At 40.3% G+C, this 22262-nt stretch overlaps 3 protein-coding genes across 4 annotated transcripts in view; 1 reads left to right on the plus strand and 2 right to left on the minus strand.

The window, feature by feature from the left end:
• Positions 1 to 551: 551 nt before the first annotated feature.
• On the minus strand, positions 552 to 1003 carry LOC129747958 (uncharacterized). The gene has a single exon (XM_055742392.1). It carries the CDS (start codon positions 1001 to 1003, stop codon positions 593 to 595), a length of 411 nt encoding a protein of 136 aa, XP_055598367.1. The 3' UTR covers positions 552 to 592.
• LOC129747959 (cytochrome c oxidase assembly factor 4 homolog, mitochondrial) lies at positions 973 to 1369 on the minus strand. Its single transcript, XM_055742393.1, has 2 exons — positions 1187 to 1369; positions 973 to 1110 (listed from the first exon to the last, which is right to left on the minus strand). Exons 1-2 carry the CDS (start codon positions 1259 to 1261, stop codon positions 1000 to 1002), a joined length of 186 nt encoding a protein of 61 aa, XP_055598368.1. The 5' UTR covers positions 1262 to 1369; the 3' UTR covers positions 973 to 999.
• Positions 1370 to 2360: 991 nt separating this feature from the next.
• The window catches only part of LOC129745538 (probable ATP-dependent RNA helicase DHX35), a 43190-nt gene continuing 23288 nt past the window's right edge, over positions 2361 to 22262 (plus strand). Inside the window, exons 1-2 of one of the 2 annotated variants that reach the window (XM_055738658.1) lie at positions 2361 to 2671; positions 3590 to 3835. In XM_055738658.1, the coding sequence (XP_055594633.1) occupies positions 3796 to 3835 (40 nt within the window). In that variant the 5' untranslated portion in view covers positions 2361 to 2671; positions 3590 to 3795. The remainder of the gene's footprint in view (positions 2672 to 3589; positions 3836 to 22262) is intronic. The other variant, XM_055738656.1, reaches the window with a different exon arrangement.

Here is a 22262-nt window from a genome sequence, read left to right on the forward strand (position 1 = left end):
ACTTCGCATCTAGTGCAGTTTGGGTCGACGATCGGGGTTTTTCCGCTCGGGTGTTTTGCGTACCTATTTGTATTAGCGCGTTATTAGTATTGGTGTACCAACACATAGCCGACTCTAAATGTTGTTCGGAAAAGATGTCTTTGAAAGAGGCGTTTTTCGTGACGCGAGATCCATTCGCGAATTTCAATTTGCCCCCCTATAGTGTTGCCGTAAGACGTAATTCTACGTCAAAAAATCCAACTACCAACCAAATTTAGCCTATTTGAAACTCAATTTATAGGCTTTTAAACGTAGTTTAACGTAGAAAACAGTTTCAGATATTTTAACTTTAGACTTAGTTAATGATGATTATCTGCAAAAATTTCATTTTGATCAAAGTTCCCCCAGTTTACGGTACTTCTACATAGAATAAAGACCAAGCATTCAAAATTTTCTGGATGTATCAAATTATTGATAATGATGTTTTAAAATTAGACTAGGGATGGAGGCATAAAAACCTAGAACTTAAATTCGAATAACATATTTTAAAAAAAACTGAGAATTTTTTAACAGGATTTTATTCAAGTACCTATTTAACTAAAATGGAACTACTCTACAAAAGCTTCAAATGACCGACCAGGGAATCGATGACCTCAGCTGAGTCCGGTCCAAGCCCAAGAACCGTTTCGGTTCCACTCTGGACCTGAGTTCGACCGGCATCCATCACCACTTCCGCCACAACATTCTTTTCTCTGGCCTTTCGGGCGAAAAACTCCAGCTCCTTTTTACTTTCCGCTTTGAGGACAATCTTCGGCTGTCCCTCACAGAGCCACAAATTCAGCTTGGTTTCGCAAACCCGGGATGCTTCCATGACACACATCACCGCAGCATGGGCACACTGGGATGCTATCTTGCCCCGGCCGAGACCAAGATCCGCCCTTACAATTAGTACCATCTTCATCGAATTGCTGGGGTTTCCTCCGACTGACGAGGCTCCCGCAACAAGCGTCCTCGCCACATTCATTTTTCGTACTTCTTCCGCTGTTGGTCCGTGTAGGCTTGCATACAAGTCTTAAACTCTTTAACCACTTCCTGGCACTTGCGCCAATCTCCCGTTTCCGCTATGCACTCCTGCAATAGGTGGAATTAGATTTCAAAAGTCGAATGCTATGTAAAGGATTGAAAGCATAAAATATAATGTACCTACCTGTACTTTGTAATGAAGATTAATGCAACCCGTTTGCTTGAGCATAAGTTCCACAGCATCTTCTACATCAGACATAATGTGATCGAGACACAAAATTACGAATTTATCTCAGCATAATGTAAAATGCAACGTGAATTGCGTAAAGTTAACTTTTTGAAATCAAAACAAAAATAGTAGTTTTTGTTTGATCCAAAACGGTACCAAGATTTGAAAAAAATGCATTAGCCATTTTCGGTGTTCATGAATTGGGCCGTCTTTTATTTCAAAAATAATTTTTTTTGGCGTTTAACAGTTTGATTTTAAATTCGAAGTTCTTAATATAATGTGTGTTTACGGTTTTTACTTAACAATACGAATTTCATCTGAGAAGATAGTTTTTTCATACAACGATTTCAAAACGTAGTTTTGCCGCATCGGCCAAAATGCTACACACTAATTAAAAATAAACTAGAGTGCTGTTGAACACAAAACTTCAACACGAAAACAACAAAAGAGTTATGTTTATTTAAAAAAAAGGCTAGAATAACATCCTTATTTAAATAGAAAATTTTCAGAAATGAAATTGAAAACGAAATAAAGAAAATGTTAACATCAATTTGGTTTAACATCAATAAAAAACGGGGTTTTAAATTGGTCCCTCAATTTTTATTCAATTTCACTAGAAATATATTTCGTTGTACGAAAAATTCAATGCTTGGATGAACAGGATTCCCGATGTGTTTTGTCTAAATATCTGTTTTCCAAAAAAAATCACTTTCATCCTTTTTTGAGAAGAATTTAAGAGAAATAATTCAAAACGGGGTTATGAAAAAAAACAGAACAATATTGAAAAAAATCAAAAATGTTTTCAACGTGTTAAATATTCAAATGGATGAACGTTGAAAATCTTATTAAAATGAATTTCTTCCTTTTTTTAAGTGATCTGAAATTCAAGAAGCTAAAAAACTTTCCAATTTTTGATCAATTGGTCAATGTAAATCTGGCGTTTTTTTTAAATAAGAAGTTTAGATAGATATCAAAAATCATACCAGTAAAAAAAATTAAAAACCGATAATTTAAATCTTTTTTTTTATAACCAATAACTCAGCCCTCCACATCAGAGTGTAGAAACTCACCACTTTTTTGCGCGTATTTTGACATTTCCGCTTTGCTGCTCGTTTCGCTGACGAGAGTGCAAAAATATTTTCAGTTCCACACGATTTTCATCCGGAGTTGGTTGATCGTTTCGTCGGTGCTATTTCGCGCGATTGTTGTTTGATTTTTCTTCTCCAAATTACCGTTTTTTAATGAATTAGTTGCTGCTGCCTGCTCCGTTCGCGGTGAAGCACCTGTGGTGGTGTGTTTTTCGGCCAGACAGACAGTTGAATCGCTGATCGCTTCTTTTTTTCTATCGCCACCCCCCGGTATTTTCCGTGTAGCGCATCGTCTCCAAATGGATGTCGATCATCATCGCTTGCTTCGGTGGCGTTGAAAGGAAACAAAAATGTTAGTGTTTTTTCCTGGTTTTAATAGATGGGACATGATTCACCAGATATTTGCGGAAAAAGACTGTAAAAAGTTGCGCCCACTTGAGATGATTGGTTCCCAATTCTGTGGAAGCAAGTTTTCATTTTTGTTTAAAAGCGGCTTACTAAAGTAAAAGTCTAAATTTAGTGTAGGGTACAGAGATGACGCAAAATGTTGAAAAGCTGGAACCAGACGGAAACGGAATGGGGGGCAATGCAAGTGGCGCACAGGATGTGTTGTTGAACAATGACCCTGAACGACCCGAACTAGTGTATTCAAGTTGCCTGCTAGCTGTATAAGTGTACTTGATTGGTCTCCGGTTTGCGAATACCTCGGGGAACTGAACTCACAAATTATTGCCGGATGATATCATCTTGGTTTAGGGCATGTCTATTGAGAAGGTTGAAAAATATCTGGCTATCGTTCACCTAACTTCATAAGAAACGGACAGAGCTAGTTGATCGTTTCTTTAATGCTTATTATAACATTCGACATGGATGGCTAAATTCTCGATTGACGAGTTTTTACGCTGCTTGATTCCGAGTAGTCAATTTAGAGACTGTCCATCAGAGGTGGTTTCGCTAGAAAAAAATCAGGACTCCGCGATGCAAAAAATAAGGATTTTGCAGAATACTACTAGATTGATGGAAATAACATGTAGCTCTGCTCAGATTGCATAAATAAAGGCGGAATACAGGTACTGTAAACGCCTTAACTTATGCAATGGATGCGAGCTGAATCTCGGCTGGCCTGCAGTTTATATCGAAAAGTTCTATTTAAATATCATCTGAACCGAAGATGTTCCCGCGAAAAGTCCAGTCCCTATTGTAACAACAATTGGAAATCTTTATAATTGACCTGAATATTATCTTTGTAGTTAAACATTTCCAACAACAGTTTTGTCTTTAAATCTTACAGTTGCGAAGAGAAAAATCCCATCGAATGAACGGCCAAATCCGACGACCGCAATCCAAAGTGCAAAAAAAAACAACGTCGACGCCAAGTGCTCGTCTTCGTAGATAATAAGTGTGGTGTTCTGTTTTATACGAAACAGTCTGTAGCAGTCAGCAGCAAGAGTGCTCCACTTGAACTCCGGGCCGATTATGAGCAGCTCAACTCGGATTCCCAAGTTTCTTAAACCGGGTAAGTCTTTGTTGATGTTTACTGAACTACCTTGCTCCAGATTTCTGGGAACCAATTGAGATTTAATCGAAGCTTATCTATCTTAAATAACGTTAAATCGAAAGTCTTAATACGCGCTCAATATTAAAGACGAACCATTTCAATTTACTTTGCCATTTGGCAAAACATAACAAGAAAAACGGAAGCTGAAATTTGTAGTACCTATTTTGCAGCGTATTAAGCTGTCTACGTTGGTGGCGCATTTTAATTAATTTTTTCTCCATTTATACATTCGTCATGGTTTGTTCTTTTATAATATTACGTAGATATATACCGACTTAATTTTATATGTTTGTTAGATCCCCATAAGCCAGTTTGTTTTGGTTTCTTATTTTTGTTTCTACCTTTATTTTTATTTTCGCTGTGCTCTACTGAGCGTCTCAAATGTTATGAGCGTAAGCTAATTTCTGATAAAAGCACTTTTATCGTTGAAGATGCTTTTTTTTCCATTTCTAACAGTTCATTAATTGAAACTTTTTTTTTCTCATAATCCCTATTCCGATGTGAAATTACTCATGTTACTCTGTACTCGTGTTTCTGAGCACGATTAATTACTCGCGGCACACCTACACGGAAATTGCAGGTGTAAAGGTCATTGTTAACTGTCGTTGATAAAACAAAACCTGTAACCAGTCCCATGAGCTGTCGGTGCTATTGGCATGACTGATAGCACTCTTACCTTTTCGGTCAAATCAAAACGTCTCGTATTTGAGTCGCGCAGCAGTCTCACAGCATTATCATTGCACGTGCTATCATCATTCCATTATCGCATATGGCGAGACTGCCTCACCCCATACCAGACTCGTATATGGACATACACAGGTTATTTGACACAGACAAGCTGTTTGAGATGTAGCTACATACCCAGCTATATGTATAAGCTTTTCGGGTTGATGGTCATTAGATGCAAACTCAAAATTACTTGAGGAAGCAATTTTGTCAATTTAATGTGTTCAAAATAAAACCTTAAAATTCAACAGAGCATCATACGATATTCGTACAACACAATTGGCGATTAGATTCAAACTCTGCTGTCGCTGCCGTTGTACAACTCTATCGAACGCAATGTTAACAGATTGGGTAAACATTTGAACCCGAATTTGCATACAAAACCCGGGGTAGTGTGTGTTGAGAAGCCGGTATGTCACCACATACCACACTGTTAGCTTTAGCTGGGTCGTTAGCTGTTCTGGTAACAAAAAAAAAACTCTCATCATCGCAATTTTAGCAGAACAAACAGCATGGCATGATGTCACGTTCATGAGTGATATTAGAATTCGTTTAATTCGGCTTCCCTTTCTTGGATAACGATCAAACTTTTGACAGCTGTTAATACTTTGAATTTCTTTGAAAAATATCCATAAACTACGATAGTTTTGTGTTACTATTTTAATCATTAATAGTAGGTAATCGAATCAAAAAATTCTCAATTTGGGCTGTTTGCTGTTAAATCTCTGATAAAACAGCTGTTGTCGATAGTCATAGCATATCTGTTTCTTCCACTGGCTTACTGTTGACGGGTCCCTGAAAAAAAGTGTTAGTGTATTTGGGGAGAATATTCCCATCATTAAATTTGTTTCAAACATTGTAATTTTCGAAATATTTGAACTGTCCGTTTTACCCGACTTTCCCCTACTAAGTATTGTACTATCTTCATGAACAGATCGATTCACCTTTTTAACTCCTAAAACTATAGACTAAAGATCCAAAAACAGAAAGTAGATTAAGTTTATAAACTGTGGTAAAATAGTTATTACTGAGTATACTCAGGAAAACGTGTTGTTCTACGCTTATTTTTTTTATTGTTGAACAGATTTATTATGCAAAGTGACTTTTGCTAAAATTGAGAAAAAAATCTCAAACTAATTTAGCATAACTAAAGGCGGACCACTAGACCATTTTAAAGTTTTCATAATGATGTTTACTTATGAAGTGTTTAAACTAGGGATACCATACGTACTCTTTCGATTGAAAAACGGGCGTACTCATTTTTTTGTGAATTTTTACCAAATGTACTCTACTTTTGTTGAAAGACATTTGATCAGAAAAACCATTTTTATCCATTCTATGAGGATGTTTCACATCTTATGCAAAAACTACGAAAGAAATACAGCTTACAACAAATTATTTCAACTTTTTGTGTAAATAAACATGTATTTTTAGTCGTTATAAACAGTGAGCATGATAAGCGCCTTTGAGTATGCAGACAGCGGGGTAAGTGGTGTTCTATTGTACATCCTGTTGCATACCATCCGGGCGCAAAGCTCGATAATTATATGGATCTCGTGTCAACCTGCTATCTGAGATAAGGCGGGAGCTCAGAAAACAGGATTTCGGATAAGAAGGGCTCTACTGTTTAACGCTTCTCCTGACTTTTTGGATAAATGATCTTAATGTACTAGAGATGTACCGAATAGTGGTATTCGGCGAACGGCAGACGCAGACTTTCAAAGCTGCTGCAACGATTGCTTGTTTATGATTCGGCCACCGGTGAAAAAACGGATTGGCTGAGGAAGCGCATATTTTTAAGGCAGCTGCAAAGACAGAGCTGCAGGAAAAGCCAGATTGGAATGGCTGTTGCTAAGAATGTTTTCGGATTATTCCGGCTCTGAAAAACTAAGTCAGAGCGGCAGGAAAAGCACATATTGGAATGGCAGTAGTAAAGAATGTTTTTGGATTTTTCCAGCTCTAGTAAACAGAGCGGCTGGATGAGATGAATGATATGCAGAAAATAAATAAAGTCTTTATATAAATAAATTAAAATAAAATTTCAACCGAAAACACTGGAGAAAAGTAAAATAACATAAAATAAAACAAATTTCTATGGCAACGTTTTATATTTTGGCAGTACTAGGCAGAACAAAGTCAGTCATTGGTCTATTCTTTTGAGCGACAGAAGCGTCTGAATGAATCTTTGAATTATGATTCGTAAGAATGGTAAAATTACGACATTCTCGTTAGACTTTACCCCAGTTGTAGTTTCGGTTTTATCACGCTTTGTTTCATGGACGTGATAAATCATTCAAGAATCATTTTTAGTCTCTTTAAATTCATTCACAAATGTTAAGTACGTTTGTATGATGGTATATGAGTAAGGTTGCCAGTAAGGTTAATACAAAATTTGAGAACAGTCCGGCCCGGATGCCCGGATTTCATTGAAAAATGTCCGGATTTTGGCCGGATTTATTAACTTTATTTAATAAACTAAACAAAACAAAAACAAATTGTGATGTAAAGATTTTTTATTCATGCCTCCAAAACGATATTTTTTGATCAAGTTTTATATTAGCATTTATATTAGCATTCAAGGTTTTCTGGAAGCCTAAAATACGATTTGAAATCTGTCGATAAGTTTCAACATAATTCTAATGGTAACATTGATGAATACCACACAGTAAAACGGATACGAAACTCCATCTTTCTACGACCCTCCACTGTTCAAGAAGTCACAACAATCATATCGAAATTAGATCTTTCAAAAGCTCCAGGAATTGATCGCTTCCCAGTATCAGCGTTACAAAACCATCATCTGGAATTAGCCCCTATCCTTTCGTCGACGTTCAACGATAGTGTAATCATGGCCCAGTACCCGGAATCTCTTAAGCATGCCGTTGTCCGACCTGTGTTTAAGTCTGGGAGCCCGAAAGATGTCAACAGCTACCGCCCTATTTCGGTCCTATCTGGTTTTAGTAAAGTTTTTGAAAAGCTCATCGCAACAAGGTTGACTGAATTTCTAGATAGTGAAAGCTTCTTGTATCAACACCAACACGGATTCCGGAAAGGTGGGTCGACGGAGATCGCCGTCCTAGAACTGGTAAACAGTGTATCACAGAATCTGGACAGGAAAAAGGAAATACCAGGCGCCTTGTTTCTAGACCTATCGAAAGCCTTCGATACAATAAATCACGATCTTCTGCTGAAAAAATTAGAAGCATATGGAATACGAGGCCTGGCCAATATATTTATGCGTATTTTTTTTTTTGTAAATTCTTTATTTGAAACGGCTCATACCTTTAGGCTTTAAGGAGCCAAACTCGTTTTGTTTTATTACAATTGTGTGCTTATATCTAGTTCACTTTAAAAAAAAAAAAGAAAATAGATAGGGAAATATGAAAATAAAAAAAAGAGTTATAGACGTAGATCGATAGCTTTTAGAAAAAGGTAAATTTCGAACATATAGTCCAAATCTAGCATAGCTAGTACATCTCTCACTGGAACATTAGGTGGTTTTCCTCGGGCCCGAAGGGAGTCTATTAAATTCGTTCTGGCGACAAGATGGTCTTCACACGACCAAACAATATGCTCGATGTCATGGTAACCTTGGCCGCAACCACACAAATTGCTGCTAGCAATGTCAAAACGATAGAGTACCGCGTCTAAGGAACAATGATTGGACATGAGACGGGAGAATATACGAAAAAAATCCCGACTCAAGTCCAATCTATTAAACCAGGGTTTGAGGCTTACCTTTGGGATAATCGAGTGGAGCCACCGACCCATGTCATCCTCGTCCCATTTGCGCTGCCAGTTAACAAGAGAGTTTCTTCGAACCATATAGTAAAATTCGTTGAAGACGATTTCACGTTGATACGTGTCGCCTTCCATCGCCCCAACCTTTGCCAGAGAGTCTGCCTTCTCATTGCCCACTATCGAGCAATGAGAGGGAACCCAAACAAAGGTGATGGTAAAGCGACGTTTTGATAAAGCACTCAAATTATTCCGTATCTTCTCGAGGAAGTACGGCGAGTGCTTTCCCGGTTTTATTGAATCGATTGCTTCAACAGAGCTCAGACTATCCGTTATTATATAGTAGTGTCCAACTGGTCGTGAAGCGACACTGTCCAAAGCCCAGTGAATAGCTGCTAACTCCGCTACATATACAGAGCATGGTGACTGGAGACTGTGAGAGGCGCTAGATATTTCGTTGAACACTCCAAATCCTGTTGTTTCCTCAATAAGTGATCCATCAGTAAAGTACATTTTATCAGCATCGACGTGTCTATATTTAGCTTCGAAAATTCTTGGAATCAGAAGAGGACGATGCGAGACCGGGATTCCACGAATTTCCTGCGGCATAGACAAATCAAACTGGACAGAAGAATGATCGTAGTCTGGGATACAAACACGAGTTGGAGAATACGAAGAAGGGTTTACCTGCATTGACATGAGGACATAGTATATAGACATAAATCTAGTTCGAAGATTTTGCTCAAGTAACCTTTCGAAATTCACAATCACCAATGGGTTCATGACCTCACACCTGATGAGGAACCGCAGTGACAGTAAATTGAATCGATCTTTTAGAGGGAGTATGCCTGCCAAAACTTCGAGACTCATGTTATGCGTTGAGGGCATACTGCCCAAAGCGATGCGGAGACAACGATATTGGATTCGCTCGAGTTTAATGAGGTGAGTTTTGGCAGCTGACTGGAAACAGAAGCTACCATATTCCATTACTAAGAGAATTGTTGTTCGATACAATTTTAAAAGATCTTCTGGGTGGGCTCCCCACTAGGTGCCAGTGATTGATCGGAGAAAATTGATTCTTTGTTGGCATTTTCCTTTTAGATACTCAATGTGGGCTCTCCAGGTACACTTGGAATCAAACCAAACCCCAAGATACTTGAAACACCTTGATTGAGTGATCGTTCTGCCTAGGAGTTGAAGCTTAGGTTGAGCAGGTCTATGTTTCTTAGTGAAAACAACCATCTCCGTTTTCTGAGGAGAAAACTCAATCCCAAGCCCCAAAGCCCAGAAAGACAATCTGTCTAAAGTATCTTGTAAAGGTCTGTGCAAATGAGACTCAGTAGACCCTGTGACAGACACCACGCCATCATCTGCAAGTTGTCTTAAAGTACAGCCTTCAGAGAGACAACTGTCGATGTCACTTACGTAAAAGTTGTACAAAAGTGGACTCAAACATGTATATTTATGCGTAGTTATCTTCAAAATCGAAAACAAGTTGTCAAGATCAATAATACTTTTAGCTCCCAACTGCCAATAACTGTAGGTGTTCCTCAGGGAAGCAATCTAGGACCTCTGCTATTTCTGACATACGTCAATGATTTACCAAATCTTCCTCTAAGTGGTATTCCAAGGCTTTTTGCGGACGACACGGTTCTTGAATACTCGAATCATAATGTTGAAACTACAATTCGTGAAATGAAAAACGATCTAAATGTTATTGATAAATATCTTCAAAACAATCTGCTCACATTGAACGCAACCAAAACGAAACTAATCATTTTCCGAGGAATTAAAACTAGATTACCGCCACACTCACCTCTGGTTCACAAAAATATTGTTATAGAATAAGTTTCTAGCTTCAAATACTTAGGTGTTTATCTAGATAATCGTTTATCCTGGAAGCCACATATACAGAATCTTATAAAAAAATGTGCTCCCATCTGTGGGATTATTCGTAAGTTTTCACATTTTATGCCTAAACATGTTCTGCAAAAGCTTTATTACAGTTTTGTACACAGTCGATACACTTACGCCATCAGTGCCTGGGGACATACCAACATGTCTAACCTGTCAACATTAAAAGTCCAGCAAAACCGATGCGTTAAAGCAATTTATAAGCTACCTTTTTTATACCCTAGCCTAGAACTGTACAAAATGCCAAATCATAACATATTACCGATAAACTGCCTGCGAGATCTAAAAACATTAGTGATAATGCATAGAATAATAAGAAACAAAGATATCCACCACAACCACAGAGAACAGACGTACAAGCTCGAACAAAAAATATTTATAAAAGTGTGTAAAATTTCAAATGCTGACACCCAAAAAATACGTTGAAACTTGACTTAAAACAGTGCCATCTATTGCGCCGTTTAAAAGTTACAAATCAAATTTTCACAGTTCTCTTTGGTGTATTTGGAGACATCTGGTGGTTAAGCCAAAAAGGAAAAATTGGTTAAAATGTTCGTTGGAAATTTTACACAAGTTTCGTGAGATAGCTTGTACGTCTGTTCTCTGTGACCACAACTTCAATATCGAACATGTAACACATAACCACAATACTCGATATGTAGACAGGTTACTGATAGAAAATGCAACAACAAGAATCGGAGAAAGAAGGTTTACCACTGTTCACGTTCGTGTATCTCACTTCTCAAAAGTGTTATACGAGTTTAGTTAATTTAAAAATTGAACATCACTAAATCAAAATAGTTTATAGTAAACTCTCTGCTCTCAAGATAGGAGATTAAAAAAACCAACAATAGCGATCAAATAAACATCGGCAGTATTAGTGCCCCGTAGAACTTTGTACAATAAACAAGTAGTACCTTTTTGCACTGAATAAAGTTTGTTTATCGTTAAAGTGAATTCCCGTGAGTATTCATTATTTCCGGAAGTAATTGTGCTTGAGGAAGAAAAATTAGTGCAAGGCGTGTGGTTACTTACAACTTCGCATGTTTGGAGTTGCACTTTCGGTTATCAGTTCTAAGTGCCAACAACAAAAACAGTAACCACATAAGAACAACATCACTTCGGGGTTACTCGAGGTCAACTTTTGGAAGATCGCTTTTGTGCATGGTGGATGTATAATCACATGACAAAGTTGAGGTTACTCGAGGTCATCTAACGTGACAATAAAAGCGTAATTTTCGGACGGCGAATTCCTGGCAAGCAAAAAATTGAAACTCAGCTATCGAACCCGGTAAGAACATTGGTGCCGTGACCAGGATCGCGGCTGAGTTGGTTGACCATTGTTTGCTTGAACAATTGAGGCAAGCTCAGATCTGGCGCCAGAATACTTCATTTTGCTGGCAGTTTGATGAGGAGAAATATCCCGCCCAAGCGCTAGATTAGCAGTCGGTGTGAGGTTGTCGCGCAATATTAAAACAATCGTTGCAGTCATCGTAGACATTTACAAGGCCTAAAAGTACAGGCCACAGGTGAGTGGCTTTCCAATATTTTTAAAATTCCATCTGTGGTGCTTCTTGTGTTCCTTTCTCCTTACATGCTACGAGACTCGACATCGCTACGTATCTTAGCTGTTGCGCAACATAACTGCTCGAATATCTCAACCAACCACCAAGCTACATCTATTGGTTGAATACTTTCTACAACTGGCGCATCATCGCATGTTTTGCTGCTATGTTGGATTGAGCTTGGACATTAAGCGAGTTTCTTCGAAACCTTCAGTGGCTTATTGAAATATCATAAATACGAGGCCAATTGACAATAGGCCACAGGTGAGTGGTATTCCAAATCACCGTAAATCGACTGGTTGGTGCTTCTCGATTTTTTTTGGTTTATTTCTGTTGCATGCTGAGAATCAACGTATCGAGTGCGAGCATCGCCTGCTCGAATTGGTGTACGAAGCGTATCGTGTAGAGCACACTAGACCTCACCGGAAGGACTCTAAATTTTGGCTTGGAAATTATCTCAAGGAGTTTTGGAATATGATACAAGGCCTTTGAAACGCAGGCCACAGGTGAGTGGCTCTCCAATCTCCTTTACCTGATCTATTGGTGCTCCTCGATTTTGTATTTCTTTTGTTGCATGCTTCATGAACGATCGTAACGATTCTGTGAGGAATGAAAATAATTGCGTACTGAAAAGGATCGGAAATTTATTACTAGCTTAGAGCTAACTGAATACTGGAGGTGAACTGCTCGAATTGGTTGCGTCAGGCGTAAAAACGGTCATTTCCAAGATCTCGTTGTGGGAAGGATCGAAAAGCGGATATTTAATAAAAATACAAGGCCTAATACCGACAGGCCTCAGGGTAACACGTGTTGGTACTGCTGCACGTTCTCGAGCGTATAAGAAAAGGAATATTTTTGCAAGCATTGTCATTGACAACGTGCATGTACGGGCCTCAGTAACTACGACGTTGGCGAGGCGTATTGCGTAGTCTGCCTTGGCGTATGTTGGTCCCTATTGGAGCGAAATAACGAGGCGTATCGAAGGATAGTATCAACTGTGCGAAGTGTTTGAGTCTGCCACGCAAACCATACTGGGAGTGCATGCGCCAGTAATTGACTCGAGGCGCTACTGCATGGTGTCCGGTTGCATTTGAAACGTGGAAAACATACCTAGTAAGGATCGAACCAGATTGGTTCATTCACGGAGGCCGGAACAGCTGTAAATATATATAAATACAAGGCCTTTTGTGAACAGGCCTCAGGTGAGTGCCTGTCCAAATAAATATTTCAGCTTGAGAGGTACTTCCTGGTCTCTTTTTTGATCTCTTTCTCGGCTCATCCCTGGTTTCATCATACGCTTGGGCTGGTAGTGGTTGTGGAACATGCCGGGGGAAAAATTGAACGAGTTGTTGCGGAAGAGGGAGTATCTTTTTGCGTCTTTGACGAGGTTGGGGCATTTTTTGGTCAATTTTGATCCATTGAATCATGGCGGGCAAATCCAATCTCGATTGGAAAATTGGATGCGATGTGGAATGAATTTTTGGCTCTTCAAATCGAAATACAAGTTTTGGACAAAAATAATGATATGGCGAGGGACAGCTTTGAGACATCGGAGAGGTTTGAAAATCAGTATTTTGAATTTCGGGCGGCTCTTCTGGCAAATCTTCCGGTTCCACCTCGACATGGTTTGAATATGGATCATACTTTGGCACGGAATAATACGACTTTGGGAATGCATAGTGGGGTGCGGCTGCCTCAGATTTCAATTCCAAGTTTTGATGGGGATTATCGGAACTGGTTGACGTTCAAGGCTACGTTCGAGTCACTCATTCATGAGGCGGATGAATTGAGCGAGGTTCAAAAATTTCACTACCTTAAATCAGCGTTGAAGGGTGAGGCTGCTAAACTTATTGAATCTCTGACGGTCACTAATGAAAACTATGTGATTGCATGGGAAACTATTTCGAAGAGATACTCGAACGAGAAACTGCTGAAGAAGCGTCATCTACAGGCTTTAATGGAATATCCGCGGATCGACAAACCAACCGCTTCATCAATTCATGGTTTGGTTGATGAATTCGAGCAGAGATTAAAAATTCTTAAGCAGTTGGGCGAAAAGGTCGACGACTGGGGCGTGATGATAGTTTTCTGGATGTGCAACAAGTTGGATGTGAGTACACTGCAATTGTGGGAAGATCATTCTGCCCCGTTGGATAATCCGTCGTTCAAAGATTTGGTCAGTTTTCTTGAGAGAAGAACACGTGTGCTAGAAGCAGTTTCATCAAATTCCTCGGAATTTTATTCAGTTCAGCACCGGTCGAATTTCAAGCGGAATCCAGTTGGAGTTCACGTTGGCGCTGAAGATGCTAAGCAGCAGTTGACGTGTGTTTGCTGCGGGCAGTCGCATTACATGTCGCAATGCGAAAGGTTTATTAATATGTCGCTGAAGGAGAAACTGGATTTCGTCAACACTAAGCGGCTTTGCAGCAGTTGCCTCAAGAGTGGACATTTGGCACGGAATTGCAATTCAAGGTTCCGATGTAGAACTTGCAATCAAAAGCATCACTCTTTCATTCACCCAGGTTTCTCAAATGTCGATGAAAGGCCAACAGTAAACAACGCAATTTTACCTTGTTCCAGTCACTCCCCTGAGAATGATCAGGAAAATGTTGAGAATCCAGTAGAATCGGAAGAAAGGGTTGGTTCTTTCAGCGCCGGGGTGAAAGCTAGCTCTTCGTGCGTATTTTTGTCAACGGTTGTGCTAACGGTGAAGGATTATAGCGGAGCTAAGCACATGGTAAGAGCCCTATTGGACAACGGTTCTCAAGCCAACATTATAAGCGAAAGATTATGTCAAATTTTGAAACTAAAACGAAAGGCGATAAACGTTCCGATTTGTGGAGTGGGACAGGCTGAAACGAGGGCCAAACATTCTGTTAGAGCAACGATCGGTTCTCGGGTTAAAGATTTTTCAATTGGCATGGATTTCTTGGTTTTGCAGCGAGTGACTACAAATTTGCCTTCACGTACGGTATCAGTTGATCATTGGAAAATTCCAGAGAGATACGATCTTGCAGATCCGGAGTTTAACGTTAGTCATCGTATCGATTTGTTGGTTGGCGCGGAGAATTTTTATGAATTTTTGTACCAGAGTGAGTTGAAGCGGGTTCCTCTGGGTCCTGGGTTGCCTTTCTTGGTGGATACGGTTTTCGGATGGGTGGTCTCTGGAAAAGCAATGGTTCCATCCGCAACACCGGTGGCTTGCAATGTGGTTATGGCTTCCGATGGCTTAGAACGTCAGCTCGAACGATTCTGGATAGTGGAAAGTAACGATGAGAAACCCGCGTGGACTTTGGAGGAAATAAATGCCGAAGAAAATTTCGTAAAACACCATTCTCGAGATCAATCCGGAAGATATATTGTACGATTGCCCAAACACTTGAATTTTGAACGTATGCTTGGAAGGTCTGATGTTTCAGCTTTGGAACGATTTCGTAAATTAGAAAGACGTTTGGCACATGATTCGGAATTAAAACGACAATATCACGATTTTATGAAGGAGTATTTAGAGCTGAAACACATGCGGAAGGTTCCTGAAGATGAATTGGCGACTACAAGCAGTGGAAATAATGAACGGAAAGTTTATTACCTACCCCACCACCCAGTCGTCAAGGAATCCAGTACGACAACAAAGGTGCGTGTAGTTTTTTATGGCTCTGCACGCACTGATAGCGGATATTCACTCAATGATTGCTTGATGAAGGGCCCAATTATTCAGGAGGATCTTCTCAGCCTCTTACTCCGATTTCGGAAACATGAAATCGCACTAGTAGGAGATGTGGAGAAGATGTACAGGCAGGTGCTACTTCACAGTGATGATACTCCGCTACAACGAATCTTCTGGAGATTTTCGGAGGCTGAACCCATCGACGTTTATGAACTACTAACCGTGACCTACGGGTTAACACCATCGTCATTCTTAGCTACAAGATCCCTAGCTCAGCTGGCTGCAGATGTAGGATCCCGCTACACGAGGGCTCAGAAAGCTCTAGTGAGCGATTTTTACGTGGATGATTGTATCTCTGGAGCCACTACAGTTGATGAGGCAATTCTACTTCGAGACGAATTGGTTGCAGCAATGAAAGAAGGTGGATTTTCTCTTCGAAAAATCTGTTCTAATCGACCCGAAGTTTTAGCTGATCTGCCCGAAGACCAACTAGGAACCAATCTGACGATCACATTCGATTTCAGCCCCGGAGAAGAAGTAAAAACATTAGGAATCACTTGGGATCCTCACGCTGATGATTTACGTTTTCTGCATAATATTTCCCCTGAACACATCACGTGGACTAGAAGGCAGATTCTTTCGGCAATCGCAAAGCTATTTGATCCTCTCGGTCTTATTGCTCCGGTAGTTGTTTCGGCTAAAATTATTATGCAAGAATTGGCTTTACTGCAGACGAAATGGGACGAGCCTGTTCCCCAGACCATCGATCAAAAATGGAAGATTTATTATGATCAGATACCCAAACTTTCTGAATTAAGAATCAGCAGATTTGCATTTATTTCCGGATATATAGACGTTCAACTCCACTGTTTCGCCGATGCGTCAGAACGCGCATACGGCGCATGTATTTACGTACGTTCTACCGACGCACATGGTACGGTACGAGTAGAAATACTTTCGGCTAAATCACGTGTCGCTCCTCTAAAACGCTTAACCTTACCGAGACTAGAACTGTGTGCTGCTAAGGAAGCAGCGAATCTTTATTCTCGAGTTGTTAAAGCGCTTTCTCTCGACAGTGTTAAGGCTCACTTTTGGTCAGACTCGACGGTTGTGCTTCACTGGTTGAAGGCGCAACCCAACACTTGGAATACTTTTGTGGCGAATCGTGTTTCATCCATTCAAACTCGAACCTACGGACATCAATGGCATCACATCGCCGGCAGGGAGAATCCTGCCGATTTGGTTTCCCGCGGACTCTCGGTTGCGGATTTTCTCGGAAGCGAATTGTGGAGAGTGGGTCCAAAATGGTTACAGGAAGCAGAAGATGTCTGGCCAACTGCAACGGAAGAAATTAAAATTGATGACGAGAACCTAGAAATTCGAAGAACTGTTTGTTCCGTTTCTACAGCACCAGAACCACATCGACTCTTTTCGCTGAGTTCATCGTTCACAACTTCGATCAGAATTGTTGCATTTTGTTTTAGATTCGTCGACTACTTCAAGCACCGTAATCAACAAGAGCGCACCAGTTTGCTGACGGCAGAAGAATTTCGCAAAGCTAAAATTGCGTTGACCAGGTTAGCTCAATCTGAAATTTACGCTGAGGAGATGAAACAACTACGTAAAAATCACCAGGTATCCAGCAACTCGCCGCTAAAGTTATTGAACCCATTTTTGGATCAAGAAGGAGTCATTCGCGTAGGTGGTCGTTTACGCAACTCCCTTGAGCAATACGATGTCAAGCATCCAGCTGTAATTCCCCCCGCACATCCATTCACCAACATGGCTATTGACTATTTTCACCAGAAGACGATTCACGGTAGTCATAAGTTAACTCTTTCTGCCTTACGCCAGGAATTTTGGCCTATACACGGAAAAAGAGCAGTAAAACAAGTCCTACGGAAATGCCACTTCTGTTTTCGTGTGAATCCCAAACCGTACCAGCAACCAATGGGTCAACTACCCTCCACAAGAGTGCGCCCTAGTAAACCGTTCCACATTACTGGTGTGGATTATTGTGGCCCGTTCTATTTGAAACCACCACACCGACGGGCATCCCCCCAAAAGTGCTTTATTTCCGTTTTTATCTGTTTCTCCACAAAGGCTCTTCACCTCGAGCTTGTTGGAGACCTCACCACCAGCAGCTTTATTTCTGCTCTTCGAAGATTTATTGGACATCATGGTATGCCAGCTGAAATTCATTCCGATAATGCCAAAAACTTCGTGGGAGCAAAGCACGAGCTTAGAAAACTTTACGACGTCCTCCACCAGCGCCAAAGTCACGAAACTATCGCCAATGAACTTTCGCAACGCGGCATCGAATGGCGATTCATCCCCCCTAGAGCACCTAACTTTGGCGGGCTTTGGGAAGCCGCAGTACGCAATGTGAAAACCTCGTTGAAAAAGTCTATTGGCTTGAACCAGCTATCGTATGAAAATTTTCACACCCTATTGATACAGATTACATCAGCCCTAAATTCTCGACCCTTGTCCCCACTAACTGATGACCCGTCAGACGTAGACGCTCTTACTCCCTCTCATTTTTTAATTGGATGCCCCATGATTGCCCTGCCAGAGAAAGATTTCAGGAATGTTCCCACGAACCGCCTAACCCACTACCAGCAGCGTCAACAGCTGTTCCAACACTACTGGCATCGTTGGAGTCGCGAATACCTCACCGAGCTTCAAGCGTCCAGCACATCTTGTCGTCGGAGCCCTATTCGGGTTGGGAGCATCGTTGTGCTACGAGAGGATAACGTCCCGCCACTCTGCTGGCCCTTGGCCCGGATCATCGCAGTACACCCAGGAGAGGACAACGTCGTCAGAGTGGTGACCATCAAAACCTCTACAGGAATCTACAAACGGTCGGTGTATCGACTGTGTCCCCTACCATGTGAGGAAAGTGAAAATCCTAAGGAAGTTTTAGATGTTTAATGTGCCTTTGAATTGAATGTTATTTATTAAGATATTATTGTTAGTTTTAAGTTGAAACAAGTTCAAGGAGGCCGGTAATGTTCACGTTCGTGTATCTCACTTCTCAAAAGTGTTATACGAGTTTAGTTAATTTAAAAATTGAACATCACTAAATCAAAATAGTTTATAGTAAACTCTCTGCTCTCAAGATAGGAGATTAAAAAAACCAACAACAGCGATCAAATAAACATCGGCAGTTAGTGCCCCGTAGAACTTTGTACAATAAACAAGTAGTACCTTTTTGCACTGAATAAAGTTTGTTTATCGTTAAAGTGAATTCCCGTGAGTATTCATTATTTCCGGAAGTAATTGTGCTTGAGGAAGAAAAATTAGTGCAAGGCGTGTGGTTACTTACAACTTCGCATGTTTGGAGTTGCACTTTCGGTTATCAGTTCTAAGTGCCAACAACAAAAACAGTAACCACATAAGAACAACATCACTTCGGGGTTACTCGAGGTCAACTTTTGGAAGATCGCTTTTGTACATGGTGGATGTATAATCACATGACAAAGTTGAGGTTACTCGAGGTCATCTAACGTGACAATAAAAGCGTAATTTTCGGACGGCGAATTCCTGGCAAGCAAAAAATTGAAACTCAGCTATCGAACCCGGTAAGAACAACCACGAAAGGTCCAACAATGTATAATCGCCTCAGTCGAGAAATACGAAACATCGAAAGTTTAACTTTATTTAAAACTCGCTTAAAACAAGATTTCAAAAACAATTTAGAGCGGTTAATGTAAGTAATGTTAGCCATGTAAAACTGAAATTACTCCTATTGTAACTATAATCGAAACCTTTTAGAGGAATGAAAATTCATTAAGGTTTCTTTTCTTTTCTTTCTGTAATGCAATAAAGTCTTAGTTAATATTAAAAAAAAAAAAGAATCCTGAGTGCTTTAAGCTGTGCTTTAAGTATAGTGTAGGGTAAATTCCATGTAATTGTAGTTTGTCTTTAATTTTTAACCTATCATTTGGATCAATATGTGATCTGTTGATGAACAATAAACAAAAATGATATTCAATTGTTTTACAGTGTCTCAAAGTGTCATTCAGACTTCAAAAACGTTTTTACTATTTGATATAAGTTTTCAAAAGGTCACATTGCCTCATGTAAAGAATATACCTCTCGGCGGTCGAGCGGTTACCGTGGTGGTGAGACGGTAATCGTAAGTCTACTGATGACACTCGATTTCCCCATCTCGGTACTGGGTGAAATATTCTACTTAAGTTGTCCACGTTTATTCAGTCTGTAAAGCCTAAACCGGCTGAGATGGTGTGTGTCTTTTAAAGAAGAAAAAGCAAAGGATTATCAACAAAAGATAATGTGAGGCCATTTAACAAGCTGGATTCCGATCCGGACGATCATGTGTGAACCACATCACAACGCTATGAATAATACTGGAACAAATCAACGAATTCCAGGACTCTCTTCTGCTGGTGTTCGTTGATTTCGAAAAAGCATTTGACCGACTGAACCACGAATACATCTGGGCTGCTCTTAGACGACGAGGGGTCCCAGAGAAACTAGTCCATCTCATCGAAGCACAGTACGAGGCATTTTCGTGCAAGGTCTTGCACGACGGTGTCTTGTCCGACCCAATCCCGGTAACTGCTGGAGTAAGACAAGGATGTATTTTGTCACCGCTGCTTTTTCTCATCGTAATGGATGAGATCTTGACTGGATCGATTGACTGTAGACCAAACCGAGGATTGCCGTGGAATCCTTCAACCATGGAGCAACTGAACGACCTTGACCTGGCAGACGATATTGTTTTGCTCGCCCAAACACAACAAGACATGCAGAGCAAACTCGACGACCTCACTGAAAGCTTCAAGGCAGCAGGTCTCAAAATCAATGTCAGAAAGACCAAGTCGATGGAAATCAATACAGAAAATCGTTCCAATTTCGTGGTAGCTGGACAACAGGTTGAGACAGTGGAGTGGTTCCAGTATCTTGGTAGCCAGATTACGCCTGATGGTGGTACCAAGAAGGACATCGAAACCCGGATCAGAAAAGCCCGATTTGCGTTTGCGAGTCTCCGAAACATTTGGCGGTCACGCCAGATCTCTCTACGAACTAAGATCCGAATCTTCAACTCAAACGTCAAATCCGTATTGCTGTACGGGTGTGAAACTTGGTGCACATATGCGGTGACGACGCGAAAACTGCAAGTTTTTGTGAATCGCTGCCTGCGGAACATCATCCGCGCTTGGTGGCCTGGCAACTGGATCTCAAATGTTGAACGTCATCGCCGGTGTCATCAAAAGGCGCTAGAAATCGAGATTCGGGAACGTAAGTGGAGATGGATTGGGCACACGCTGCGAAGAGATGAAAACGAGATTTGCAGAGAGGCGCTTGACTGGAATCCAGATGGGCATCGAAGAAGAGGCAGGCCCAAAAGCTCGTGGCGGCGAAGTCTAGCCGCTGAAATCCGCACAGTTGACGAGAACCTCGGCTGGCAGCAAGTGAAGACGCTGGCTCCGGATCGCCAGCAGTGGAGATCTTTTATCTCAGCCCTATGCGCCGGTCAATCGGCGCTGGACCCTTAGGTAGGTAGGGGGATTTTAATTGGAGAAAACACGCTTTTGAGATTCCGAGTCGTGCGAATTCCGATTCTTCATTTACGATATTTTGACAAATGCTTCGTAGACTGCTCGCCATTGCTCCAGAGTTTGAACCTCAACGATCCAGCTTAACAATTGCGAAATCAGTTGTTCTTTTGGTTGTCAAGAAGCAGAACAATATTTGTATAAAACCACCCCTTACACCGATGTTTATTGATTATTGTACAAAAAACTCAAATTTATATCCTAACGATAACTTAGTTTTAGGTTACAAATTGAAATTTACATAAACCTGCAGGGTTCTTGACTTGATTAATATGTTTTTAAGGAAAACATTTCCTGGTACGCCAATGTCAAAGTACTCCGAAAAACGGTTGAAGGTTTTTAAGATGGCAATAAGAGCCGCTGGGTAGCCTCGATTCGTTCAGCTTCATTCTGGTAGAAAGGGCACCAGACAGCAGAAGCATACTTAAGAACGGAACGGACTATGCTGCAATATAATCGTTTTAAGCAGTACACATATAATCCTTATGCGAAACAAGAAACTCAGAATTATAGAGGCTTTATCTAACGTACTTCGTGTGGATCTTAAACTCAACTGTCGAGCGAGAATAACACCCATATCATTGAGTTGATCAACCCGGGAGATTATTTCATCCCCGAGAATGTTCTCATCTTAAAGAGGGTGCCGCTTGCGAGAAAAAAAAAAATTACCGTCAACTGGGGCATCATGCAACACTTTTTAACTTCGATGGCTTCTAAAAACTTACTGTCCACAGATAATCGTATCGCTCGTGCATCAGGGATGAATGACATCCAGGTGTTAAAATTCTAAGGACCAAATAAATTAAAAAAAGAAAAAAAAAGCTCGTGCATCAAAAGTTTTAAGGTTGATGGGACATAACATTGAAGTTGTCTGAAATTTTTTTGGTTTAACCAATGTTTTCAAAGAAAAAGCTAAGGGTACTGTATACATTTAGGGGTAAACAATATTACACAAATTTTACTAGCTAAAATTATAAAAATTAATGCTTGGATGGATGAAAATTTGAAATTAACAAACGCGTGATGCAAAACAAAAGAGAAATTATGCAATTTTAGAACATCGCTATGTTATACCCTTGGTAAAAAACCAAAATTATTCAGAAGGCCATTTTTTTCAATTGGATTTAAATAAACGATTTAATTTTGAACAACAGCTTCTATTACAACCATAAAAATTTGAAACATCTGTG

Source organism: Uranotaenia lowii, chromosome 2, assembly GCF_029784155.1.
Source record: "Uranotaenia lowii strain MFRU-FL chromosome 2, ASM2978415v1, whole genome shotgun sequence".
Classification (NCBI taxonomy): Eukaryota; Metazoa; Arthropoda; class Insecta; order Diptera; family Culicidae; genus Uranotaenia; species Uranotaenia lowii.